This window comes from Sinocyclocheilus anshuiensis, unplaced genomic scaffold, assembly GCF_001515605.1.
Source record: "Sinocyclocheilus anshuiensis isolate Anshui unplaced genomic scaffold, SAMN03320099.WGS_v1.1 scaffold1733, whole genome shotgun sequence".
Classification (NCBI taxonomy): Eukaryota; Metazoa; Chordata; class Actinopteri; order Cypriniformes; family Cyprinidae; genus Sinocyclocheilus; species Sinocyclocheilus anshuiensis.
The window spans coordinates 103,928-114,384 of NW_015540961.1; the positions used below are offsets into that span (position 1 = coordinate 103,928).

A 10,457-nucleotide genomic window follows, 5' to 3' on the forward strand; every position below is an offset into this window, starting at 1 on the left:
TTATGGCGCTTTTCCACTGCATGGTACGGCACGGTACGGCTTGGTGGTTCACTTTTGGGGGGTTTTCCACTGGGTACAGTACCTGGTACCTGGTACTTTTTTTAGTACCACCTCGGTTGAGGTTGAACCGCTTCCATCGGCGCTGCTGCAGCAAAACACACTGTTGCTAACATGAAACATTATCATGTGAGTATTATGACCAGTACTTAATTTGATCCTGCTGGATCCTGTTTCGGAAAATGTTCGATTTAAAATTTTTGCGTTCCGGTAGGCCTATTTGTTTTTAAGTAGGCCTATTTGTTTTTAAAAATCCGGCATTTACAGTGCATTAGATCATGACAGTGCATGCTTGCGTGCATACGAGACGGAGCGAGCGCGTGTTTGGCTAGATGTATTTGAAGGTTATTACGTCTCATTCGGCACAAATCCAAATGTTTCCATATTCGTAATGTATTTGAATGTTAAACTATTATTTATAATGTAAACTAGGCTTGTACTTTACACGCATTCGCATATAGACGGAAACGATCATCATTTTCCTTAAAGCATCCCATTTTGTCCCAGGGCTTGAAAACCTGTGCCCTAGGCTAGTTCTTATCGACAATTAATCGATCATCGATTAATCATTGACATCCCTAACTTGATGTGATTAAGACACTTTTTGAGTGAGTTAATTTGGAAGTTCATCTTAATTTGGAAGTTCTCCTTTTCATAGTTAGAAGTTAATGGTGAGAATTGGTGCCAAAGCAAAAGTGTGACCAAAATGTCTTCTACGAAAGAGACCTGACCAGGGTATCAGCCATACAAACAAGATTAAAATATAACACATACAACGTGATATCCAAAAACCAATATGATGTTTACAGCTAGTTTCCACCTGTTATAAAACAGAAAAAAGTGAAAACACAAAATAAATATAAAGATAAATTTGATTAGTAGCATAATTTATTTATTGATTTATTTCAGAATTTCTATAGATATCATTTAGGGCTGTCAATTTAACGTTAATGTAATTAGTTATGGAAAAATAACTCAATTCAAATGTTTCAACACAGTTATCGCACCCGACCCAGATCTGTACGTCATCTTACATTTCATACAGTTGACTGTTGACAAACATGATGCAGCGCAACAACTCACTGCGTGATGTAGTCTGTAAATGCAGTTATATGCCCCTAAAATTCAATATATTGGGGCAAAAATTGTCCCTTAATGAGTTTTTTTCTCATATTGTCATATGATAAGCAATATCACATGAGCAGCGAGAGCTGTATCACACGAGTGCTGTTTTTGTCCTGAATAGCATGAGTGCAAATGTGATTTTATACAAGAGTTCAGTAAATGAGGAGCTAGTATTGTGTTCTATATTTTTGCTCAATTTTCCCAACGAAAATATTACCTATAAAGAAACAGCAGACCTGTTGTGCATCTCTTAACAACACAGTAGTGATTAGTTTCTAAATGAATCTGTGTTTTGGATGAATCGTGTGAACCAATGATCCAGTGGCCCAATCATAAAGAGAGCCATTTATGTAATTCCTCAATGAAATTAAAGGGATAGTTTGCCCAGAAATGAAATTCTGTCATCATTTACACACCCTTATGTCGTTCCAACCTGTATGACTTGCTTTCTAGTAGAAAGCAGAAACAACATAAAGACAGTATATTTTTAATATTTGTTTAATGGCATCTTTTTTGTGACTGTATCGCTGATACCAGTACTACTGATGTCTCTATGAAATAGTTTTTTCCCCCTAATATTTAACCATTGGCTATAGCCATTTAACATTACAGTATAACTGAGAGATATTAATTTTAACGTTTATTAGACTATAAAAAAATAACTTCTAATTTAAGTTAACTTAAAACAATCTTCGCATAAACCCATTATAATAAATGTCATAGCCTATTTACCTGTGCCCTTCAGCAAGTAAGAAATATACAGAAATTGAATAAAGTTATCAAACACTAAATTCTAAATTAAATATAGGTGAATCCTTAAAGCTACAAAAGTTATTGATTTCCTCTTTTTTTTTCTTTTGCTCTTTGATTAACAGACATCACAGCAGGTGGGTTATTAGGTTATTTTGGCTGCTTTAAGAGCTGCCGCTGCTGAACATGACGCGGATCTGACACGCATAGTATTTTCTCACTTTTTACCTTTTTTACCTTTACCTTTTACCACTCTCTACTAGGGATGTGCGGGTCTAGTCGACTAAACGGTACAGCCTACTAGTCGACAATGAAAACAATGGTCGATTACATGACAGAAAAAAAACTTGATTTTATCATTCAAATTACCATAATTTTAACATTGCATTTAAAACATTTGAAATAACAAGTTAAAATAAAACGTTTGAAAAATAATACATTATTTTTAAAAGTTTATCTGGGTGGAAACTACATTTTTACCTCAGACCTCACATGCGTTTTCTTCGTGTCAGTTGCGGCGAGTTCAAAAATGACAATGTGAAAGACGAGCAAGGTGTGGGATTATTTTGAATTAGAAGGAAACTGAAACGCTTTGTGTAAACTGTGTAATGTCAAATTGTCTTACAATAACTCTACTGGAGCGATGCTTAATCATATTCAATACAGGCACGTAGGCGTTAGCTTAGAGACTGGCTAAAGCCAGCAAATGTGTCAATCACGTCATTCACTATAACCCGCCGGTGCTGCGATCCCGTCCGTGCCGTCTATTCCTCTAACGAACACACACTTCGGTGGTGGTGCGGGATGTCCAGGCGCTTTCTGAAACTCTATCGGCTTGCTTTTTGTTCCCCCTAATATTTAACCATTGGCTATAGCCATTTAACATTACAGTATAACTGAGAGATATTAATTTTAACGTTTATTAGACTATAAAAAAATAACTTCTAATTTAAGTTAACTTAAAACAATCTTCGCATAAACCCATTATAATAAATGTCATAGCCTATTTACCTGTGCCCTTCAGCAAGTAAGAAATATACAGAAATTGAATAAAGTTATCAAACACTAAATTCTAAATTAAATATAGGTGAATCCTTAAAGCTACAAAAGTTATTGATTTCCTCTTTTTTTTTCTTTTGCTCTTTGATTAACAGACATCACAGCAGGTGGGTTATTAGGTTATTTTGGCTGCTTTAAGAGCTGCCGCTGCTGAACATGACGCGGATCTGACACGCATAGTATTTTCTCACTTTTTACCTTTTTTACCTTTACCTTTTACCACTCTCTACTAGGGATGTGCGGGTCTAGTCGACTAAACGGTACAGCCTACTAGTCGACACTGAAAACAATGGTCGATTACATGACAGAAAAAAAACTTGATTTTATCATTCAAATTACCATCATTTTAACATTGCATTTAAAACATTTGAAATAACAAGTTAAAATAAAACGTCGACTAAACGGTACAGCCTACTAGTCGACAATGAAAACAATGGTCGATTACATGACAGAAAAAAAACTTGATTTTATCATTCAAATTACCATAATTTTAACATTGCATTTAAAACATTTGAAATAACAAGTTAAAATAAAACGTTTGAAAAATAATACATTATTTTTAAAAGTTTATCTGGGTGGAAACTACATTAACTACATTTTTACCTCAGACCTCACATGCGTTTTCTTCGTGTCAGTTGCGGCGAGTTCAAAAATGACAATGTGAAAGACGAGCAAGGTGTGGGATTATTTTGAATTAGAAGGAAACTGAAACGCTTTGTGTAAACTGTGTAATGTCAAATTGTCTTACAATAACTCTACTGGAGCGATGCTTAATCATATTCAATACAGGCACGTAGGCGTTAGCTTAGAGACTGGCTAAAGCTAGCAAATGTGTCAATCACGTCATTCGCTATAACCCGCCGGTGCTGCGATCCCGTCCGTGCCGTCTATTCCTCTAACGAACACACACTTCGACTTGTATACTTGAATATGTTGGCTAATGTTATATGAAGATTAAGAAATCTGTCAGTCTATTGATTGATTTTCCATTGTTCTGCATTTCCCAAGCTGATTTGAATAAATAAGCTATGCTTTGGCTTACGTTGAGTGTAGGCTATGCTCTTCTTTTTTTTCTAAAATGAAATGATGATAACGCTAGGCAAGTGTGCGGCAAGTGGAATTCATTGAGGGATTTGACAGTGTGATTCATAGATCAAGTATTTAAAATATAGGCTATTATATATGCTACACGCACGCACAGAGGTTTTTTTTTTCTTACCATCTTTTGGGGGTTTCTTGCTTTTAGACTAGTCGACTAGTCGGATACAAAACTTTCGTTTAAACGACAGTCAAATTAGTCGTCGCACACATCCCTACTCTTTACCAAAGTCTCTGCTAATGAGCTGACGAGCTGAATCAGGTGTGTTAGATGAGGGAGATGGTGCTGGGCTGCTCCAGACCAGGACAGTTCTCAAAACCACTGCATTTCAGAGACATGTTCTTAAATATGACTCATACAACAAATACTTACATGCATGCACAGTTTTAAGGCAGCTTTAATCGACTGTTTGGTAATTTCATGACCTAACTGACGACATAACTATGACATTGCATGCTCGTAGTTTCATTTGCGCTTTAAAATGAAATTATATACAGCGCGCAACTTCATTTGTTTGTGCAATTGAAGAGCATGTGCTACGAATGCTATAACGGCTGACAGGACAGGAAAATTAGTTTTTACTGACATATGGCCTGACAACATCTCATCTGCCCGCAGTTCACTGTTGTTCTACTCAAGCTCTCTCGTCACCTGTAGCTTTTCCGTGCTTGTTGGAGTGCAGGTCTGAAAAGTCTTACGTTTGATGTGGTCGTAAAGACGTTCTGCGTCTAAATGAAAGCAATTATTGTCAAGAAAAGCAGCAGAAGCAGCAGTTGTGAGTGGTGTGGCCAACCCTAGCTCCATCCCTGCATTAATTGCGTTAAATATTTGTAATGCGGTAAACTGAAAAAATTAATCGCATGCGTTAACGTGCTAATTTTGACAGCTCTAAATAAAATATTTATTTCCAAAGCTACTTTTTGTAATGTCTACTTGATACTTTCTCTTTAACACAATAATGGCTTTAAAGTACCTTTATGAGGTATTTTCACAGCCAAATTTAATATGCAATTAATTTATTTAATCGCCACATCATGTAATTAATTAGATTAAACATTTTAATCTATTGACAGCCCTAATATCATAATAATATTATTGTGAATTCTTCTGACTACAATAATCATGTAGTGAAAATTTGATATTGCGACAGCTTTATTATAATGTAATATTCACTGCTGCAATTTGTACACCACTTCCTCGTCCAAACCCAAATCAACATCAGATCGTATTTCTTTACCGCCAATGCATCTCATTTGGGATCAGATTTTCACAATTATGATGAGTTACACAGCCCACGATAACATTAGGAAATCCAGCAGCTACAAGTGACCAACATTACGCCGATAAAATCAGTGTGAACGAGGTATAACACAGATTCTTCATCATCATGTTGGCCTAAACTGGTTTATTTTGCATCTCTCAACAGATGCTCCCAAAAGAATTCCCCAGAATATGTGAGCTGTACAGGGAATTTCGTTTGATGATTACAACTGTCACATACCTGTTTGTAGAAATACTGTGCACGGACATAACCAGACAAGGTAGGGATGAGATCCTGTCAAACACGCTGACCTCTTCCCTGTGTTTTCCATGAGAAGTCTCTGCTATCTCTGGCATCGCTGTGTAAATAACCTGATCACATTCTTCTCAGATTCATGCAACTCTCACAGCCAGATTTAGCGCTTTTCCTAAGGCATTGTCTAACACGATACAATTTCCAAAGACTCTGGAAATGGTTGGGAGATGTTTGTGTCTGGGTGTCCGTGGTAATGATTTGGTAGCAGAGAAACGCACATCGCTTAGACATTATTGTTTTTGTTTGCCTGAAACTTGATGGATACCACTTTGCTTGGAAACGGTCATTCCGAAGCCTTTGAAAAAGTGCTTGAAGTGCTCTTCTGGCTGTTAAAATGATAATTGTTAGGCTTCGTCCATGTGAACAAACCTATATTTGATTAAAACATTGTTTATAGGCTGTGCTTTGCTGGCCCTTGGCCCAGTGATTTTGAAGTTTTCGCTCAACAAAAAGGTCAAACAATAGTGGCTGTAAAGGGCAAGTTCTAGACTTCCACACGGTTCTTCTGTAGTCTTTGTGCGGAATGTGTTTATTCACTCTTTAAAGGTCAGAATCAACTATATTAGGACACTCTTTGAATATTGGACTAGTGAAGTTCATGTTATATCTATACACAAATCAGAAATCAGCAAAACTTTTAACATTAATACTTACATGACTAAAAAAATAAATAAAAACGAGAACATGAGTTTATCTGATGAGTTTGTATTAGCAATATTGTAAATTCCACAACACATTAAACTTTCGACACGTTCCAGGCATGTTTATGATCAGAAGTGAGATAGAAAATTTCAAGAAAAACATCAAAGTAATTAACCAGTCCAGTACTTCTAACAATATACAATTCGAAATGGGTCACCTTTATGGTGCTTTTTGGAGAAGAACGAGGCCAAGTCATATATAAATAATGACAGGATTTTTATTTTTGGGTGAACTATTCCTTTAAGGACGATAAATACATTTGAAAATGTATATACAATATAAGTTTCAGTGTATGTGTCAATGCAAATTGACCATTTGTTGTGCAGATAAACCATTACTTTTTGTTTGTTTTTTTGCTTTATCAGTTTGCATTTGGTGTGAAAAGGCCTTGGTTGCGTTTTACTGTACCTCCTTGTTAAGTAACTTAAATAACTGTGCCATCATGTCACAAACAGCCTTTATCAGATCACAGTCTCATGATGACTGTGTTTTCTCCCCCTTGTAGTTGAGGTGGTGGTGGAGTATGAGTATGAAGCCGCCCACGAAGATGAGTTGACCCTCAGGCTTGGAGATGTGATCAGAAACGTGCGACGAATTGAGGAAGAGGGATGGATGGAAGGAGACCTCAAAGGGAAACGAGGCCTTTTCCCGGACAACTTTGTAAAGGTAATTTCAAGAAATGTTTTTTAAGTGTAATTTAATATATTGGCTTTATGTAAGGTGTTGTAAGGAAATAATGGAAGCTAAAAAGCCTTGTGGTTGGCCAAAAGAGTTAACAGGAAGGAAGTGTTTGTCTTTGGGTATGACATTACTATTTTGAATTCTGTTTGAAATCTGACCATGTGTCATTGCAAGTATCGCAATCTCATCTTCAATTTGTGTACCTCTTAATTAGTGTTTTAAATTGTTACTGAGGCCACATGAGGAAACCCACATTAAAGTCAGTTGTAATGGCAAAATCTTGTCAAAAGCAGGAAATTATTGCTTTCGTTTCCTTGCGGAGTTCCTTTAGTAGGGTGTGAGGGAATCTTCCACTCCCTTAACTGAACTTTGATCCTGGAAAGATTTGATAGTCAGCACTCAGGTGGTTTCAGGAAAAGACCATGGAAATTGAGCAGGTGAGGAGCTCATTTTAGTTTGTCTGTCTGTCAGTTTGTATCTAAATAAGATCTTGGGCTCCTTGTGTCTGGAAGACGTGTTACTGGTAATGTTTTGTCTTTAGTTTGTTTTCTATTCATTCAGTTTTTCATAACGTGGCACTGGATTTGATTGCCTGTTTTGCTGAATCACAAGACAGGGCACCTACAGGAAAAGCATAGCCAGAAAAGTATTATTTAATTTAAAAAAAAATTTTTTTACACAAACTACACAATTTTATTGTGTTCTTTAAGTTCATTTTCTGGAATTGTGCATTGAGAGCATTGTGTTTTGAAGATTTTATTTTTATTTATTTTTTGACAGTTTTATTTTTGTGATTTACACTTTTTAACTGAGGACTGTAATTTCTGTATTCCTGTAATTTCATGTACTGGTTCAGACATGATTGGTATCGTTTTTTACTAAGATAGGAGTGTCTTCTCAGCATGTGTGAAGATCATGTGCTCTAGATGCATCACAAAACCCACTGAAATAAACCTAGACATCTCTGTCTGTAATAGCACTTTAGTATTTATTTTTAAATTAATTTTTTTATTTATGTTTATATTATAAAAAAAAAACAAGGAGCTTTAAAAGGTTGGGAAATCTGACCTCAAATTAGTTATTAAGCGGGGAGTAACAAAAAGGAATTTCTTTGTCAGCATCTCATTCAGGAAGTTTGGAGCGGATGTAGCCTGTGGCATTCTCCATTCTGCACCGGCGCTGCCAGGAAACAAAGAGCGCTACTCCACATGCCATTCTCTCAAACCCAAACCCTGTCTATGCAGTCTAGGCAGTGCTATGATAATGCTATGGTACTTTGATGTACTACATAGTACTGAATGATTACCATAGTATTAAAGGGTACTTCAAAGAATGTCATGTTATCAACCAAAAACAACAGTATAATTTCCCAAAAACCATGGTAGTTTTTTTGGTTAAGTGAGATTTATGTAGACTAAAATAAAGCAAATGCAAAGTGTTCTGAGATTTGAATAGCAAATGCAGTTTAAGTAATTTAATTTTGTTGTTGTTGTTAATATTATTTTAATCTGAATAATGTATATTGTGCCACTAGGTTCACCAAATGGAATTGCATGAATAATTAATTTTTTTTTTTTTAAACAAATTTTCCATTAAATTGATTTAACGTTTTTCACACGAAATGATTGCATGATTTATTTATAATTAATTTATGAACCTGTTAATTCCTGTTAATTCTCTTTTTAAGTTTTAGATTTAGATTTCACCATACACTCACTACAGATCAATTTCAGACAACATGAAATCATTTCAAGAGTCTGGGGTAAAACACCCCATATGTTGTTCATGCTGACATGTTTATTGGTCATTTATATGGAGAAATATGTTATTTAAAACCAAACTTACACTTTAAAATTTAAAAAAATGAATTCCACTTTAATTCTACTTCATTACATTCTAATTGCTACCTTAATTAAAATTCAAGAAATTAAAAGGATTCTTAATTCATTGCTGAATTGATCCCTAGTGTAATAAAGGAATCTTTATTCTTGATCATAGTATTAAGTGTTATACCTCAGATCCTCTAATATCCATGTGTTTTTTAGAAGAAATCACAGTAGAAATAGCATCTTAGATCTTATCACTCCTTCGTTTCTCTTTCGGCTCTTCCCACCTTTTTCTGAATGTGTGAGGGAGGATCGGGTTTTGGTGAATTTACATGTGTTTGGAAACCGTGAAAGTAGGTGCTAGTTGGTGGTTTCTCTAGCGTTTTACAAGATGTGAGTGTGAAGAATGTAAATGTCTAATGTAAACAACAAAGAATTCATGCATTCATGGTAAAATAAACACAACTTACAGGTGCTGTTTGGTTTATAGATGTTGAATTCTCTTAGACATTTCCATTTGAATTAGGGATGCACCGAATGTTCGGCAACCGAAATTATTCGGCCGAAACTAGCAAAAAAAGCTATATAAAGCTAAGGCCGAATAAGCGAAAAGACCGAATAAATTGTACCGAACAATGATATGACGCGATCAAATAGCAACCAGCGCACAGTGAGAGGCGCGCACTCTTTATAATGCAGCACACACGTCAGCAGTGTGGAACCATTTAAACTGTCGGAGAAAGACGCAAAAATCATTACAAGCACCGACAGCGAGAGACTGTTTAGGACTGCATCGCATGTCTTCAATGAGAAGAGGAAGGGGTGATTGTTGCTGGTTATCGCGTCTTTCGCGCAAGTTCAAAAATTTCAACTTGAGCGGAAAAATCGCCTGAGGCGTTCTCGCGAAAGCCAATCAGCGAAGAGTTTATAGGCACGTCTGGTTGAATCAGACAATAGAACAGAGCATTATTGCAGCCGTCTGTTATTATGTAGGTCTGGAGCATAGAAAACAATTAAAATCAGTTGTAGTAGTTGTATATTCGCTTCGCGTCTGGTGTGAACGCACCATAATACATGCGCGCATTGTATGTATTCTGACAGCGCTGCACGAACTCGCAGCAGATCTGCTTGTTAACCAGGGTTCAAAGTCCAAAGCGCGAGGAAAATCTGCGCTGATAGACACAGTCGTCATTTGCTCAGTCACATTTTTATGAATTTTTACTAGGCATGTGACAATGCGATACGTTCGACGTATTCGTAATGAGACTCATTTATAAATCTGTTGTCAACAAAAATAAGCATTGAGATCTTCCTGCGCGTTTCCGCCAAAATAAAAATTGAGAAAAAGCAAGAACTCTTATCAACATTCATAAATGTTAGTATTGTAATTTCACTGTTCTGTAAAATAAAATAAAATAAAAAGTAAGACAACAATAATGATAATAATCATTACAACAGCTCTGTTTTAATACATTTATTATAACATTCACACATAGTGTTCAAATTAGGACCTGTAATATTTTCTAATGTTTTAAAAGAATTCTCTTCTCAGCAAGGCTGCTTTTAATTGTACAGTAAAAAA

The 10,457-nt window shown here is 35.9% G+C and overlaps 1 protein-coding gene across 3 annotated transcripts in view; it reads left to right on the forward strand.

The window, feature by feature from the left end:
* LOC107690037 (CD2-associated protein-like) overlaps nucleotides 1–10,457 on the forward strand; it is a 68,870-nt gene that overhangs the window by 26,685 nt on the left and 31,728 nt on the right. For 2 of the 3 annotated variants that reach the window (XM_016488265.1, XM_016488264.1), the window contains exons 2-3: nucleotides 5,517–5,631; nucleotides 6,874–7,034. In XM_016488265.1, coding sequence (XP_016343751.1) covers nucleotides 5,517–5,631; nucleotides 6,874–7,034 — 276 coding nt within the window. The remainder of the gene's footprint in view (nucleotides 1–5,516; nucleotides 5,632–6,873; nucleotides 7,035–10,457) is intronic. The other variant, XM_016488266.1, reaches the window with a different exon arrangement.